Genomic DNA, 18,788 nt, shown 5'->3' on the forward strand with positions numbered 1-18,788 from the left:
AAGATATGGTGCTAGTAATACAGCTACTTTCCACTGAGTATCTTTCAGCTACCTTGCAGTTCAACACCYGCACATATATGTAATTTAGTATTTTCTGAAGTACATAGAACTCCTGGTCTATTATCCTTAACTTCAGTATACAGAATTATCTGTTCAAATAGGTTCAATCAGGTTAGATTTTGAGTGAGCCCCCAGAGGTGGCAATACAACTTGTTTCTCCATTTTAGAGATCCTAGTATGTACAAGTCCATAAAGGTTTTGGTACCGTATATGATAAGCAGTACAACTCAAGCACAAAATCTTTAGGAATGCAACAATGTAAACCATGAGGTCTGACACCATTCAGTGTTGTATGTTTTAGTTTATTGAACTTCAAATTCCATGATACATCACAGATTAAATAGTTAAAGACTGTTCATTTACTATCATACAGTGTTCAGAAGTCTTTCAAAACACCTCATTCAACAAAACTGAAGAGCCAAATTCAAGCATAATTCCCTAGAACAGAAAGCTAGGGGTGGAATGGAATAAAGCCTCAGACTACTGACTATACAAGACACTACACAAAGCGTGACAGCACACATTGTTCTCTGCTGCAATGCATGCTTCAAAGAGACATTCTATACAATGCRTATTACCATCAGGGACAGTTGCCTGCTGTAAGTGGGACAGAGTGCTCTTAGACCCTTCTCCTCCAGACTCCAATACACCACATAATAGAGCTGACTTACAGTTTTCAGCCATATGATGTTTTACACTGGAGAGCTGAAACCAAATTTGAGACTATCAGCATTAAGTACACCCATGAACAGCAACAGCAACCTGACAAGGTCTTGCATTCTAGTGCTCCTGCACTTCTAACATACAAGATTCCTACACTGAAATTTGTATCTTGAAGGCATGTCACCTGAGGTCAAACAACTATGAATGTTAACAGCAATGTCTTAGATTACTTTGAAATTTTAGAATGGTTGAGACAAGAGACTAGTGCTTGAATGGCACTGCTTGTCACTTGCATCCAATTTGTACTATCTTGCTTCAACTGGATATACAGTTAAGTAAAACAAAATGCATCAAAATAAGTCAGTAAACTGTAAACTGTAGGCAAGAATCATTCAGTTTACATTTGTCCTCTGTCTGAGGCATTTATACAAGATACTGGAGCCTAGAAGTGTTAGCTGTAATTTGTGCAACTTCATTTCCTTCAGAAATTCAGTCATCTGACTGGACAAAGATCTCCCATCTCTGCATGGCACTCATCAGTTGTAGCTCACCTCACAACAAGGTTCCGAGCCAGAACGTCAAAAAAGCACATTAGTGCCAATTCCAAGCAAAGTCAGGATTCACAGTTCAAGTTTTCCCTGCTGTAATACTGTTTCCATTTGCAACACTATTTACTCAGGAAGCCTTAAAAAAGCACCTCTCCCAGCTGTAGTACATACAGTGGTACCGATGCAAGTGTTTCTTTTGCCCCAAAGCAGTTGGATGTACTACGGTTTCCACAGAGCCAAGTGTGTACAACATGAAAACAGGTAAAACAGCAGGTTTAACCTCAGCAGCCCCGTTGACTGATATCTTGTCCTGAAGATTTTGTAATATCCATTGTAGTGAACACCTGTAAGACATTAAAACAGCTTATTTACTGTTGTACATTACTCTGTACTGTCATCTACATGGCTACATCTATTGGGTTTCCTCTTGTAGAGCAATAGCACTAGATTTCTATCAGTGGTTAGAACAGAATACAAGATGCTCAGCACAGGTAATATTTTCTACCACATGTCAGATTCTTGCAGATAGAAGTTAAATAAATCTCATTACAAAATGCAATTTACTATTCTTTTCTTGCATCTAGGTAACCACGTTTAAAGCAGGAGTTAAAATAAGTTTGTCTTCCCTTACCTCTGCACAAGTTGGATGGATACCAATCGTTTCATCAAGTAATTCTTTGGTGAGACCACATTTTATTGCAGCAGCAAAACCCTGGGTAACTTCACCAGCATTAGGTCCAAGAACATGAAAACCTATCACACGGTTCTTTAAATAAGAGAAGAAAAAATAGACAGGAATTAGTACAGGGTAAAGTTTAGCAAATGCTCTTCAGAGATTGCTACAACTCCCACCACATCTAAAATGTTATCCACGCTGGTAAATAGCACTGTCCRTAATAAAAAAAAGCTACTCTGAGGAAAAGGTAGTTCTACAGTTCTTTTCAGTCCAGTATATTGAACAGAACAAACCAGAACAAAATCATGGGTGTAGTTTGTTCTGACTTGCTTTACAAAGTGATATACCAAGAAGTATAAACATTTTGTTTTAAAACATCTTCCCAGGTTGTTTCCATGCCTTCAGATAAGCGCTAGCACAGGTCTGGCTGTAACTTGCAAGACAGAATAAAAACACCTTCTAGTAAAAAGGATTTAAAGACTGTATTTACTCTACATCCCCTTCCCACTCTCAYGTTACGAGAACAAAAAAATAAAAACACATTTCAAAAAAAATCTAAAGCAAGTCCATCCCTCCACTCCAGTCCTTCCATATAAAGTGGTTCTTCCAGTGAGTGTCCAAACAACAAAAAAAAATCCCCCGTTTCCCCATCTTTTTTCTCCTTAGGAGTTCACCTAACCCTGCAGACAGTAAACTCCCATCCTCTTAGCTTAAATATCATACTCTTTCACTGTCATTCCTTCTCTCCAAAAGTCATTTTGACACCCAAATCTTCCTTTGCAAAGGAAGCTGTCTGTTTGCAAAGGGAGCTGTCTGTTCTCCCAGACAGCTTTCGGGATAGTTAGTGGATAGCATCAGCACTTATTTTTGCAACAACACATCACTCACTAGAAATTCCTGTTACTAGTTCTAGAAACTTGGTGATGTGAAACATGTTTAAGTTTCTGCCGAACTTACAAAACTGCACACTACAAAAGCAAAGTCCACAAACCAAAAGCAAGAATGCAGATAGTTACTCAGCACCTAATTGGGGGAAAAAAAAAATCTGAAGAATTTCTTCACAAGACTATCCTGAAGAACTTGAGATGAAATTTTATAATATAAAAAGCYAGCACTTGCCCAAACAGCTGTTATACCAAAGAACTGGCACTCTCCCAACTGATTAAATCTCTTAAAGTAAAATATTTAAKTATGTTAATACAGTGGGTAGAATTGACTTCAGGCAGGCCAGATAAAAGATTTTAGTCTAGCCTGACTATTGTTAGAATACACTCAACACATTATTCCAGCATGTTACTCACATTGTCATGTTTGTTGCAGATGATCTTTGCATAACAAGTATTGTTGTCTCTTCCTGGTACAGTCCATTCAAGTGGCCAGAACAAGCTGTGATAAACCTGGGAGGATGAAAAAGAAAGGGCATTACGATTTGATAAAGTATTCAGCCTGACATAAATCTCATTTTTAACTTATCTTTACAAATAGGTAGTTTAGAATTCAACCCACTACACTTTCACACTATATACTAGATAGGGTGAGCGGTACTTTTTCCTGCTGTGCCAAGTAGTTTTTCTTCTAAAAGTTAGTAGTTGGACCTTGATTCAAAATAAGTGTCCCCTGATTGAAAGGCTTGATTAAAACTACAGCTTGAAGACTCTGCATTTTAAGATCATATGTGCAGCAAAAAGATATTGAATAGGAATACAAAATTAATATCTAGTTGTTATGAATTTACCTCTATTCTGCAAAACAATTAGCAGCAGCAGCTAAACAATGCCAAATATATCYGAATAACACAAGGCGGTAAACACAGCACATCTAAATAGTACTAACAAAAATGTCTCAGAGGAATGCAGAAGCCAGAAATCAGCATCAAAAGTAAAGGAATTTTGGTCAATATTATAACAGCCAAGAAAATCCACACACAGGAAGAAAGTCATTCCAAATTGAGGTACAAACAAACAAGTGAGAAATATCATCCCAGCAATACAAGATATTACACACATCATTACAGCAATGAGTCTTTCTTCAGCACAAAAAAGCTACATATTGTTTCCAGCCTGAGTTTAGCTTCCTGAAGTTATATGCTGCTTGGCAGCACACTAATAGTCACATACAACTCCAGCTGTTTCAAATGCTCCTAAACTTTTGGGGTTCCAAAATTGTGAGCCAGATGACAACACTTCACTACTTCCACAATCAAAGACCTGTCCAGCTAATCTTATTTTAACACTACATTCTGAGTCTAAACCAGAGGTGCTTTAGAATAAATTAAACCACAAGTTAAACAAGTGTTTTCACCTCCAAGTTCTGCTTTCCATACTCTTCTACGGCTCTCTCTTCAGCTAATCCACAGCTGCCATACTCTAAAGGAGTAAACACTGTCGTTGGTACATTGACATAGTCACACTAAAAATAAAAATACAAATTTATATTTAGATCGTGTAAGTTCTGTGCAGTACATTTTAGAGAGGAAAAGCTGTATTAGCCAATACCTTAGAAAACATTCACAGCTTTTATGTTTTCTGTGCTCATGGTTGTCTGAACAAAACAACAACTGTGAGTTACTGCTATTCTGAGGCAAGAAACAGAAGTAAGTAAATATTATATTCCTACAGGTTTACCTTTGTAGAGCTACCACCATAAAGTCTGCGGGCTAGCAGTTTTCCTGCTTGAATGGCAACTGGAGTAAGTTCAAGTTTTCCATCCAAGATATCACCAATAGCATAAACATAAGGCACATTGGTTTGTTCTTCATCATTTACAGGTACTTTCCCATTCCTTTAAGCAAACAAAACAGAAGAGAGTTCAATATCATGACTTTCTTCAGAGCTTAGCAGAAGCCAAATGAGAGATGCTCTGCTACAAACAGATGTTATTTTCAGCTATCGAGCATATTAGGGGTGCTTATGTCTTTTTTACTTCAATAGCAAGTTCTTCAGGCCAATTAGCTTTGCCTCTTACAAGTGACAAATTCAGTGGGCCAGTTTTGTCCCCAGCAATAGCGCAAATTTGATGTAAAAAAAATGTTTAATTTCATTGTCTATATGCATATTTGGATCTCTTACTCAAAGATTATACCATCTCCATTTCATATCTTCCCCTCAGATTTACTCAGCTTCTTGTTGAACCACAAGTTTGCGTTCACTCACACAGAAACACCTTCAGAAAGTCCTRAAATCCGTGTATTAGTAAAACCAGAGAGCAAGTTAATAGGTAAGAAAGGGGAATGAATAAAGCCTTGAATTCAATGGAATTCATATTAAACTGTAGTTCCTAGGCAAAAAATAAAACTATTCCTTAACCACAGTGATCAACAAGTGTTTGTTAATTCAGAATAGTTATGAAATAGATATTTAGGGAGTGAAGTTCATGAATAATTAATTGCACTCATTCATTTTTCAGCAGTGAAAGTTTTAAAGGTTCACTGAATTGCTCAGTGTAACAGTTGTGATTACAAAACACCAGTATCATTGTTAAAAAGAGGTATAGAATAATCCAAATAAGCAGTCTGGGGGAGATGAGCAATACTCACTTCTCATTGATTTTGACACCAATTGTCTCTAAACCAACATTTCTGGTACATGCATCACGACCAATGGCTATCAAAACCTAAAAAAATATAAGTTACATGCAGCAATTTTATGCAAGGAAGTGTTATGCTAATCACCCTTTTCTTGCTTTTTGTTAAAAATGTTCAAAGCATCTGGTTGAAATGACTTCTCTAAAAATTTTTGGGAAGAAAGAGTCAACAGTATGTTCAACTTGTCTGATGCAACAAACAGCAAAACATTAACATCAGAACAGGAACAGAAATAACACCACTCATGAATTAAATTCCAGATGTTAAGTTTCATTGATTCTGCTGACAGGGCTCAATTCAAAACAAATATTCAACTTTTACATCATTTTTCTAGCAGTAAGTTGTTGGTATGTGAAAAAATTGCCAAACAAGGCCTCCCTTTACTTTTCTCCTGAACAGCTCTTAAAACGTTTTAATACATTCTAATAGCATATTATCTGTATGCCAAATCCAGGAATGCTTACAGTATTATATTCTCCTTCAAAAACTTCCGGCCCCTCAGTTGACTTTGCTGTCACTTTCAGTCTTCCAGGCATGCCTTCCTCCAGCTTTTCAACCTGAATAATGCACATAAGCTTAGAATAGCCTTGAACAGCAGCGCACTTGCACTGGCATTTTAAACCTTGACCTACTAACTTGATCTTTTGGTAGTATAAAAAGCATAGTCTCATAAAACATTTATTCTTATGTACAGCTAAAACCTTCCCAGAAAGCATCTGCATCCTACATGTGCTATTCTAACATGCATATTCTATTCTATTCCCTATTCTGACTAACAAGGTTGTGTGTGAAAAGAAGAAACCAAAAGAAAGTACTCGCCTGAGAAGGTACGAACTTTCTGATGAACTTTATACCATGTGTTTCCATGTGGGCACCTATTTTCTCTGCCATTTCTTGGTCAAATCCCCGAAGCAGTATGGAACGCACCATCACTGTGACATCCAGACCTAGACCAGCAAGAAATCCTGCACATTCTAGAGCCACATAGGAAGCACCCACAACTAGAGTTTTGCCAGGGCAGTAAGGCAGGGAGAAGAGGTCATCACTAAAAAGAAAAGAAGTGCAAGTTGCAAGGCTCTTCCAACATAGGTTTGCCTTAGCAAACACTTAAGTAGATGAAATTCCATCTATTGTGCCTTTTCGTCTTACCTTGTAATACAGTACTCTTTATCTCCAGGGATACCCAGATATCTAGGCCTTTCCCCTGTGGCCAGGACAAAAGTCTCTGCTGTGTGATAGGTTACTTGTCCTTTCCTATTAGTTGCCTGTTATGTAGACAGTTATAGTCTTTATTATCAGGAATAGGCTTTATGACAAATGAAAGAGAACAATCTTCATTAAGAATCTAAATTAATGGATATGTTTAATTAAGAACAGGTGGTTTAAAGCAAGTTTACTGCATTTAGAGAAACCATGTGGATCACTGCAGAGTAACACACTGAATCAGAGTATCAGGATATTCCCATATTGGTTAGCATACCTAATGTGATTTACCCTTTTCAAGTCTGTCCATATCAATGATTCATTTAGATTGAATTGTTCAAATAATTTTAAAATAAGATGTAAATCCTACCACAGAAAGTATTTTTTCCTTCTCCACCAACAAGAAATCAACAAAATGCCACTGACAGTAGAATCAGCTAATACTTAGGCTTACATTAGAAAAAAAATAGCTTTGAGAGCCTAATATCCCAATTTAAAAAAATTAAAACTAATTTAGTTATTTCCTTGACCTCTAGAGGTCACTGGCCTTTGAGAATTTCACTCACCTTGGCAATGCATCTCTCCTAAAACTTGACTTTCATTCTTACTTTGAGCTATTTGCCAATACGTAAAAAGAGAACTTCTTTCCCTCCAATTCAAAGGATAATTCAAGTTGAAAGGGAAAGGGACCTCAGGAAGTTACCTAGATCAATCTCTGGCTGAAAGTCTGTCTACTCTACTTCATTTGTAGACCAAGGACACTATTAAGTAGATGACCTATAAGCCTGGTCACTACCACAGTTAGGAAGATGAGGCAAGTAGGGTATAATACCTCAGTGCCGTTCCCCTGGTTTGAAACACATGCAGTTCAGTCTTCATGAACTTGTATTAAAARCAGACTATCGTATCCAATGACCAAAGTCTACACACACTTGTAAGTTAACCTTTCACTTACTGCAAGATCACCAGCACATGTTTTGTCTTGCAAAACTAGCAGTTTAATTCTTATGTTGATACAGCATAAGATCTAGCAAGCACTCTTATGCAAGTGCTTGATCCAAGTTTATTTCTATAGCCCTTGTGCTTCACTATTGAGCATTACAGTCACGAAGTTAGCAGCTGAGGCTACCTCACTCTATTGAGGCAAGACCTCAGTTTCCAGATGTCCATGTTACTTCTACATAACAGTTACTAGGTTTGCAAATAGTGACACATACCAAAGTGCAATATTAATCTGAATTGTAACTTATTTTTGAGATGACTTCTTTTAAGTTAAAGTGACAATGCTGGGATGAAGACTTTAGCTTTCAAAAGGCAGCCTTACAACATAAGTTTTCCCTGTCCAACCAAATAAGAGAAGTTTTAAACACAGAACATACCTTTATTTTGTGTGGTTCAACAAACTCTCCATAGGAATTGATGTACGTCACAGACTTCTCTCTTAAGGAGACTCGATAGCCCCAGTTTAAAGAACCTATGTAGTTTTGAATTGCTTCTACCATGATCTCCCAGTTGTGTTTAACTGAAACAAGCCATCAGTTTCACAGTTAAGAAAATTAAAGTGCAATGAACTCCTCAAAGAGAATGTTAAGTCTTGTCATTGTATAATATGCTAAGCAGCCATAATTAGCATTAGCAATAAGGATTTATAATAGAAGTATAGCACAATCTAGATGTTCTTGCATTTAATTCAGTTAATACAGGGAACAAAACACAATTTAGCTTTCACTCCTAAAGGTTTCTATGACTCAAGAGGGAGGAATCCTTCTGATTCACTTAGGAAAGCTACTGAACTCTGCTCTTATTATACTAGAGACAAAACAAGAACCATTTTAAGCTCAAGAGTCTCATCTGTGCCCTGTCTTGTCTGTCTTCTGCATTCCTACTAACCTTGTTCTTCATACTGCCAGCCATATTTCCTTGAATCTTGGAGTGCCTGCCCAAGAAGTGCTGCTTGATGCATTAGTTTCTTAGGAATGCAACCTACATTTACACAAGTGCCACCAAGTCCTAAAATGAAAAGAGTCCATTATTATCAGCACGAACAGGATATTTATGCTTCTCCTATTATGTGCTTTGTTAGTCACTCATCTATCACTCAGTGYTGCTTGCTACAGGCACACAAGCAAACATTAAGTTCTTTTAGGAGACATTTTAAAATACAGTAAAAAACATAATGAGTTTATAAGTTTGTATTCAGTTACCTGAGTCAAATCGACAACTACAGAATGTCTTAAATGTCTAAAGATTTATTTACTAAGTACTTCAGATTTTAGTCAAATTGGCAAGTAAGGAAGGCAAAATTTTTTGTTTAGTATCACTTATTCCATGTAGTCAAACATACTTGAAATTTTAGCTATGAAAGCACAATCACACTTTGATTCAATACAGATCGACTTGCGAAGTTCCTTACTCATATTCTCAACTGCTAACAGTAGTACTAACAAGATCAGATAGCAGCTGTCTATAGTTATGGAAAAGTGAGGTTTGTACAGACACATCCATCTGTTCTAAAAGTAGCCAAGATCAGCTATCCACAAAAATACAACTAGATGTACAAAAAGGTAAAAAGAAAAATTCAAACAAACAAAAACCACCATGAACACAAACACATTGACCACGTTCTGGTTTGAAAGTGAACAGTTAGAATAAGATCTGATAAAGAACTGAGATAGTTAGCTATGCACAAAACAAAACTAACTGTCTAGAAGAACATGCATGCCAGAAAAGTCCTTTATTATCCATGTTCCAGAGTGACAGGAATTCTGCATCAATATCCAAGAATACAAATCATAATATATAACAACTCAGTATTCATCACTGGTACTCAAGCAGTATAAAATAGAAATTAACTGATGCTTACCCCATGAGGTACCCAGAGGTGTTGGAACAACATAATCCAATACCATTACTTTCTTTCCTAAGAGAGCAGCTTCCTTTAAAAAGAGACAAGCAAGCATTACTAAACTTTCCTTTGACCCCTAAAAAGTCCATCTTCTCATTTATGGTTGTGATACACTTCACACTAATGGAAGGCTCTTCTGCTAGACAGTCTTTAGCATTTGGATGCTAAAGATCCACCTCCTCTGCTAAAAAATTTGAATTCTTAAAAAAAAAAAAAATACTACTCTAAAGAGTCAATGCATGCCTATCTTCACTGCTGCACCCATATGAACCTATGCTGTCAAGAGGCATGATCTGAAGTGGGTACAAGATGGCTTATCAGCCTAGCAGCCTCCTTTTTTCTAAGGAGGCAGAACTCATCTGGTATTTTCATAAATAACAGAAGTGATATCAAACTGAACAGTTTGGTGCAGGACCAGCAAGACGGTCAGACAGCTGAGGGAACTTGGCTTTTTCAGCATTGAGAAGAGAAAGCTTCAGTGGGACCTAACAGCAACCTTCCAATACCTATGAGAAGGCCATAAAGAAGATAGTCAGGCTCTTCACAATGGTAGAAGGCTACAGGGCAAGAGACAACAGCCTAACTTGAAACAAGCGAGATTCAGATTGTGTTGTTATACAGTAATCACCAAGGTTGTAACAGTACCCTAAATCATAAACCGATGGCTAGAACATTTAGAGGTGGGAAATCTGTGTTCAATTCCTTCCATGTAGATCCATGTAGAAGAGAAAACTGAATTGGCATCTCAGGTCCTGAGGCACTTTGAACAATAATCAGTCTTGATACTAGTACACAATTGGTTAACACTTCTTGTAGCTGCTTTATTAGAAATAAGGAGTGAGTCAGTTTTTGAGTACAACTGAGAACACTTCATTTCAGATGTTTCAAATTCAAACATCAGATTATTCAGGATCCTAAGCAAACAGGAGTACTTCAGGAGTTGCTTGTGGGTTTTCCAGATTACTGTTTGGAAGCATTCAAGTACTGAAATGCTATACATGACTGGGATATACTTTTAGTATCTTTCAGTTTTTAGTTTTACTTTCAGTCAGGAACCTAGAGCTGACTGGAAACTGGTCAGAAACCAGGCCAGAGTTTCACAGACATTATGGCTAGACCACAATTAATTCATTAACTAACAGGTTGAACAGCAATAATCAAACTATAGACTGTTTTATACTATTGCAACTGATGTAGAGAATTGAGGTTTTACATGCAACCTCCTTATTAAGGATTCATGTTATACCTTGGAACAAGCAAGCCCACCAGAGCCACCACCAATAACAATGAGATCATAGTCATAAGATTCTGCATCCTTGCTATCCCCAAGAAGTTTCTGCAGAGATCCATTCTGGTAAGCCTGAAAAAAAATAAACAGAAAAACCTTCTTACACCACACAATTAGACTTCTGAGCAAAGACTGAACCACATTATYTATTCTAATCTAGGTCACTCCATCTGATATTCCCCACTTCAATTTTCTTTTAAACAGAAAAAATAACTGTTTCTGAATCTCGGTATCTGTATGGTGAAAGGCTCTGAGCAGCCTGATCTAGTTGAACCTGCTTTACAATGGCAGTCTGGATTAGATTACTTCCAGAGGTCTCTTCTAATCTAAATTATTCTGTGATTCTGAAGTTCAGAGTCCTAGAAAAAGATTCAAAAGTATTTTCCACTTTGCCTGCATAATATCCTCTATGTCCCCAAAGTGTAGTTATCAAACAGCAAATTCAGAAGGCTACTGACAGCCTATTTCTTCAGTTCTATGGTTTGTATTTAGGGTTACAAAAACTTTCCCAAAATGCTATGGAAGTTCTGGAGACTGTCTGTTTTGTCTTAAATTCAAGATGAAAATTAAATATAATTACATATTTGTAATAGAAAACTTTATCTGCACATTTTGGTCCCAATAATTTAACTCACTAACAAATGAAGTAGTTGAGCTGAAAAGTATGAGAAGTATCTTGACTAAAAAAAAAAAAGAACTCAAAAATCCACAATAGTCTTGTTTACTCCCAACCGATGTTTAAAAAAAAGTTACCTGTAAAGTTGAATCACATCCACCTACATGTATTCCATTCACAAATACATTAGGAACTGTCCTCTGATTAGTTAGCTCTACTAATACTTGCTGAATACTGGGTCCATCAGCTAGGAATATAAAAACAGATATATTACAGAAAAATTTTCAAAGAGACCTTTTAAGACAAGCTGACATAATATAGAGTTAGATTGCAACATACTGTAGACATACCAGGAAAATAGTTTCATTATAAGCATCACATTTATAGATTTGAAATTACTTCTCAAAAGAGCACACTTAAAATACAATGGATAAATTAGTGCTTTAAATCAAAAATTCTACAGCTTGGTGTAAAGTTAGTCATTAAGTTTAGTTACCCTATCTCCTGGATTTTTATCAGAGCTTCCACCTGGCAGTATGATGCTTAGCATGACAAGAGTTCTTGTCCTGGTATCACAGGAGATCATGCAGACAGCTTTTCTTTCAAACTGTCTGGTTTCGGCCTATGTTCTCTGTCAAGGTTTGCCAGTGTACATAGACTTGCCCAAAAGCTTCAGGTTAGGAGAATTTGGAAGCAGGTGCCTTTTGTTACCTTTCATACTTCCTGCACCCACCTTACCATCTTAAATTTTCTAGTTTTAAAATCATGCCTGACTTAACCCATCCTCCAAATGACTAACATCTCCACAAAAGCACAATTCGTATTTCACAGCAGTTGTACAACAGGAGATGAGGGCAGTACAAGTTAAAGTAGTCACTTCTAGAAAAAAAAATTACTCTAAGACTGTATCTACTTAGCATTAGTAATTCCAGCAGTTGCAAGGGAAGTATATTCTTAATTAGGAGTAATTCCAGCAAGGGATTAAAAATAAAAACCCTTTGAGCTGTACAGTGCATATCTTGGGCTATGATTAGTTTATTTTTACTTTATATTAAAGTTGTTATATAATGAGACAGACAACATGCTTTGGATCAGTAAATATTTCCAAACACTACTTAAGCTCAAACACTTCAGAAAAGCATTAGCAAGAAAGTTTAGGTGTGGGGAAAAAAATGGACGGCTAATGGTTCATAATTAATAACGTACCAGTGGTACAAGAAGAGTTTGAGAATTATGTTAGAAACTACTTCTTAAAACTACACCCATTATATACATGAATACATAATGCACTGCATGTGCATTAAAACTGCAGCAGCATGGGCTTAAAAAAAAAAACTATCAATGGTAAAAAACAAGGTACTGGAAATCACCCTTCTTTCCAATGACTCAGCAACTTCCCCTATGAAGGTCACTCCAATACCAAGTCAAACATTAACAATTCATTTAGGGCCACATAAGAACAACTGTTAGAAGAAACAGTCATATAATAGGCTTTTTCCTGAAAGACAGAAATCAAAGATTCCCCACATCCTCTATCAGCTGACTTGTACACGAATCAAAACCTTCAGTTATATTAAAAACTTATCTTGTATTAAAATCCATATTAGAGCCTAATTACTGTTTTATCTTTGGATATAATAAAATTATTTTAACTACCTTCCAGATAGTTCAAGACAACCTTAGAGTCACCCAGTTTTAGCTATACTAAGCAGCATATGATTCTGTCTTCTACTTACCAGTTACATCAAGTTCCAAAGCATAGTACTCTACACCCAAGGAATGGAAGAGTTCTTTTACCTATAACACAAATGAATATAACTTTTCTGTACACAAACAGACCTCTAGTGCAAAGTTTAGGGTCTGGTACGTATTGATGAGGGTAAAATTCCGTTGTTGGACTTGCTTACATAGATCATTTAAGTCACGGTTAAAATTCTTTAAAGGACTAAGTACAAATGACAAAGTTTGGCAAAACTGTGTCTTGCATATTCCGTCTCAGTCAAGCCATTTGATAAAATTCAGATTAAGCATTCCACATAAGAGCTTTCCTCCAATACAAGTATTGACATCAAGAAACCGTTTAAGATTTGGTTAGCTGCAGACCTTTTCATCCCTGACACACACAAAAAGCCATGAAAATAACTGCCATCTGCAAAAGCACTAAACACAGTGATAAAGCAGCAACCAGATCCCTTGATAGTAATAACAGAAGAGAAGAGCAGGGAGTAGAGGATTACCCGAGAAACAAAAGTGTCAAGCAATTGCAGAAAGACGTATTGAAGAGCTACATTAAGGATACACTGCAGTATGGTCCTTTGCTTTACTCAGCACTAGAACACCTCATGCCTATTAGACCTGCACCTAGGTTTAGTTATTATACTTAAAAAGAATTTAGAACAAGTTAGCAGCTACTCTCATGAAAGAGTCAATGATTTAGGTTTAACTCAAATCAGCAAATATGTTTTACCCTGATGGGCAAAGAAACAGCAGCGTTTAAGTAATGGACTGCTGTTGCAGGGAAGGAGGAGGAAGACGATGGGTGGAATAAGTAGTAATTGCCTTGAACTGCAGCAAGAAACTGAGAAAAGACATTAGGAAAAGTTTTTCCTAATGATAAGTTGATGGAAGATACTGCTTAGGTACGTGACAATCTCCATCAGTGAGTGGCTTTAAAGTACATGTCAAAAATGTTCAAACTACCACTTATCCATCCTACCCTGAGTAAGGGGGACAAAACTACATGATCTCTTGAAATTTTTCCATCTCTGATTTTTGGTTTGCTGTTTAATAACACCTCCCTCAGCCCCCAGGACCAGGTATACACAGTTCTTACTTGCTTGGCATTTCTTTACTAAACCTGCCTTGTGAAATATTTACAGAGTTAATACCAGAACATAACGTTTGTTCTTTTAAACTTTTAAATTGTTATTCTTCTCTACTAAGTAGAAGCACTCTACAGATGCTTAGTAATTAGAAGGTTGCTTGTCTCTTGTTTTTCTGATACTGTATCTTGAGTTTGTCAAGTGAATACATGTTCCATGCATTTAGAAGTYTGCATGAAGATCTTAATTCTACATACAAGTCTAGACTTTTTTTTTAAAAAAAAAGAATACAGCACCCACAAACAGCAAAAAGTTAGTTGAGATGTTTTGTTAATTTTACACAGTTTTTCTTCTAATATTCATTCTAGAGGGACAGTGTACATTACTAGATTTAAACCAAGTATTTCTGTAACTGGTATTTTTACTGTAACATCTGTGTTTAAAACTAGCAACACTGAAATTCTGAACTGTCCTTCCAGTTGGCCAGTGACATACCTCACAACACTGGTATTATAACAGCTGGCAGCATTTACTCCTTTGAAATATAATTTGACAACTTACCTGCGCAAAAATTTATTGCAAGGCAATGGGTAAAGTCTCTGCTTTTAGTTATAACTGTCTTAATTGATCTGAAAACAGCTCTAGCAAGCAGCAGTGAATAGTGCTTCTGCAGAAAAGGATTAGAGTACAATACCACACTAAACACCTATGTGATGGACCCTCTTGCCAGCATGAAGTCTGAAAACAAAACAATTAAATCTGCTCCTAATTCAGAAAACATTTTATCTTTCACAACTAGCTTTCCTGATTAACTTCATATTTGTCGCGACAGCACTTCACAAAAGTTCAGTTGATCTAATAACCTTTAAAATGCTAAATATATGACAAAAATATTTTTATGCTGCTGGGATCCATGCCGTTACTATGCCAAAACCTGAGTACTCCAGTGCCTTCAACCAGAGTTTCAGCTTTATTCAGACAAACAAAGCTGCTACAAACACTACCAAGCACACAGTAAGTTTCTTGCCAGATCACAGAGCAACAGTAACATAGTAAAGTAGYGTCTGCTTGTATAACTGATTGCATTAGTTTTACAATTACAGAAAACTAAGTTGGGAAGAACCTTTGGATGTCCTCTGGTTCAACACCCTGCTCAAAGCAGGGCCAAATCTGAAGCTCTATCAGATTGCTCAGATCACTGTTCAGTTCCATTTTGAATATCTACAGGAACAGAGGTACCATAATCTCTTTGGGCTATTCCAATGTAAAGTTAAGCTACGGCAAGGAAGTTATTTTAACATCATCCTCATCCCACTACTACTTTACTAAAGCAATTGAACAATAAATTGCCTTTGAAGAAAGAGAACGACAACTGCTTAGTCTTACCACAAGCTAACCTGAATAAACAGAATCAACTACTGAATTCATTTAGAGAATTTCTGTATTATTCTTCTGATGAAGGAAAGCACAGTATTAAATTTTTTTCCAGCACAGCAAGGTGCATATGAAATAATTAATTCTTCCCTATACCTCAAATGCAGTTGTACTAGAGCACGAAGGTACTCTGCACTCGTGTTAAACACCATCAGTTTTCAATTAATCCTACCAAAAGTGCACGGTTAAACATTGTCCATGGTGAAAGAGATACAGAGTGTACTCTTCACATCTCTCTTAAGAGCTCAAAATTATGTGATTATAGGATAAGCATCCACAGCATAACTACACTTCCAAATTATACCTATTTCAATAATTCTACCAACTAAGGCTTGTTGGCAAGAATACTATGTTACCTACTGCTCTCTCACTCCTTTCACTATTTTCTATGCCTTGAAGGGGAGAAAAACAATACTGAAACTGTTGCTAGTATTTCCTTGTGTTTTATCACTTGATCTCTCATGTGGCTTCTCTCCTTCATAAGCTTTCTTCTTTTAATTCTCCCTTTGCAATATGCTGCTTCTTTTACATGTTTTCTTCATCATGTATCACCTTTCTCTCCTGTTCCAAACAGGAAAGCAAGACAAGAAACCCTTGCAATCATTTTTCTTCCTCTTCTCCAAATCTACTACCTATTCCCTAACAAAGATTCATATAGGGTCTATCAACTCTCCCTTCTAAAAATGGCTCTCCTGAGTACATCCTCTCCAGGTATTTGCTCTTTTCCAAAGAAATAAAAATAGTATTCCTCAGAGCTTATTGTTTCCATTAAGCAAGCAATCTTGTCTAATGGAAAACTGAATAAATGCAGGAGAGAAAAAAAAACATTAATCTGGAATCTAATTACTGGACTACAGTTAAAACTGTTTTCTAAGGTCTTTGTGTTAGTCTAGCCACACTGCAATAACTGTATACCATAAATAGATGAAGGAATAGGTTACAAGCTTTAAAAGTCACCATGCCCACCATATCATCTCAAAAAATATTGGCCTGAATGTCATATATGTCAACTATTGRCTGACAGATCACAGTCACTAAAGCACACAGAGCAATAAAGATAAGCACAATACTAAGCTCTGTTTCTCAATGGACAGCATTTTACTCAAACAACCTCAACAGAATATGCCATTTCTGTCAGCTGGACTATACTTAATCAGAGAAGCAGAGTCTTGTCTATGTCATTTGCTCAAATTTCTACTGATAGTAAGTAAGTTTTAGAAGCACGTGGGCTGCTTACTATGCTATAACTATCTGCAAAAACATCCTTAGAGAGAAGGCATTGGTTTGGCCTACCACTCACATAAGAAAATTTCCCTCTCCAAAACTTCAATTAAGTGAACAGTGTTCAGTTTTACTCACGTGTTTTCTACAAGTGTCACAATACCTGCCCTCTCTCCTACTGGAATGAAGTCTAACCTACACAGAAGTGCAGCTTTAAGTATTTTCCCACTTTTAGGTTTCATTGAAGAATACCACAACTCTATCACAGGGTTCCAATTGTGTTTTTCACCATGGCCAAATAAAATATGGTGTTATGAAGCTGAACTAATCTTTTCACAACATCCACTTTGCAAGCACACAAGAATTGCAATGCCTACAGACATATGCCCAGATTCTACGATTATAGTGTTGTTATCCTAAAGTTCTAGTGACAATCCTGCTTCTGTGTAATGGCATTGGCTCACTAGTTATAGCTGATCCATGAGAAAGTAAAATCTAGGTAGATATTGACAAACCGGGGCTGGAAAGATCTGTTTCTCTAGCCATAAGCCATACTTACTTTTGTAAAGTATGCATTCTGGCTACAATTCARAACTAGTTCTCTTGTTATACAGTCAGCCTTCGGTCTCAAATTTCAAAAATAGCAAGAGAATATGCTCTCTTCAGTACTTTGTCCAAGTCAGACGGCAAAGAGGTGCTCGTGCTTCAGACCGGAGAGCAACTCAACCAGCACCCCGACCTTCACATAACAGACACAGAAGCGGCTTAGCAGAAGAACAAGCAGCACCTCCCACACCTTCATCCGCCCCTTCCTTCAAGTAGCGAACGGAAAGAACAGCCAAGGACTCGCTCTGGGTCCTTGCCTCATTTCAAGCCTGATAAGGGGGGAAAGGGGGTTTCCAAGCGGGGGCACCCAGTGTTAAGCTGGCGGGGAAGAATATGGCTCTACAAAAATACAGTCTAAATCCCTAACGGGCTTTCACAGGAAACATCATCCTGACGACGTTTGCTTTAAACCCTCTCTCCCCACCACGCGCCTTCAGGGAAACGCCTCGCCTCGCCCCGCCCGGGGGCCTCGCCAGGCCCGCCTCCCCCCGCGCCGGGGCCTACGGCGAGAGGCCTCCCCCMGCCCGGGCGCCGAGAGGAGCGGCCCGGAGAGCGGCTCGCTGCCCCCGCGGCGGCGCGGCGCGGCGCCCGGGGCCCTCCCGCCGCCTCACCTTGTTGCAGTAGGGGCAGTAGCTCTTGCTGAAGATCATGACGCGGTGGGAGCCGATGAGGGTCCGCACGCGGAGCTTCAGCCCGTCCCAGTCCGGCAGCTGGGTCTGGTGCGGCGGCGGCGGCATGGCGAGGCCGAGCGGCGCGCAGCGGCAGACTGTCCTCCGCCTCCTCCCTCACCGCCGCCTCCTCCCTCGCCGCCGCCCGCGCTCCCCGCACCGCCACGGGCAGCGCGCGCGCCCAACGCCCGCGCCGACTTCACCCGGCCCGGCCCGCCCCTTCCGGAGCGGGAACGCCGACGAGGCTGGACCAACCTGCCCGCGGAGAGGGGGGGTTAAAAAAAAGCCAAAGAGCTCGCTCCGCCCTTTTTTCCCACCACACACCTCGAATAAAGCTAAAATAATCATAAAAATGCTTTAAATCAGAGAAGAGGCGCTAATGTTCACCAAAAGTGGCGTAAAGAGGGAGAAACTTGCGTTCTTTATACCATCCCCGCCGCTGGCGGGACGTTTGGAATAGCCCGAGCAGGGCGGGCGGGGAGCGGAGGAGGCGCG

At 38.3% G+C, this 18,788-nt stretch overlaps 1 protein-coding gene across 1 annotated transcript; it reads right to left on the reverse strand.

Annotated features, from left to right (window-relative positions):
* Positions 1-341: 341 nt before the first annotated feature.
* On the reverse strand, positions 342-18,515 carry TXNRD3 (thioredoxin reductase 3). The gene is made up of 16 exons (XM_085324272.1): positions 18,237-18,515; positions 13,279-13,339; positions 11,680-11,789; positions 10,885-10,998; positions 9,597-9,669; positions 8,624-8,743; positions 8,113-8,255; positions 6,680-6,795; positions 6,350-6,575; positions 5,995-6,087; positions 5,483-5,559; positions 4,572-4,728; positions 4,249-4,356; positions 3,249-3,344; positions 1,903-2,037; positions 342-1,615 (listed from the first exon to the last, which is right to left on the reverse strand). The coding sequence occupies exons 1-16, from the start codon at positions 18,360-18,362 to the stop codon at positions 1,547-1,549; spliced, it is 1,824 nt and encodes a 607-aa protein (XP_085180398.1). The 5' UTR covers positions 18,363-18,515; the 3' UTR covers positions 342-1,546.
* Between the last annotated feature and the right edge of the window lie 273 nt (positions 18,516-18,788).

Source organism: Rhea americana, unplaced genomic scaffold (genome assembly GCF_003343005.1).
Source record: "Rhea americana isolate MKP2758 unplaced genomic scaffold, rheAme1 scaffold_120, whole genome shotgun sequence".
NCBI lineage: Eukaryota > Metazoa > Chordata > Aves > Rheiformes > Rheidae > Rhea > Rhea americana.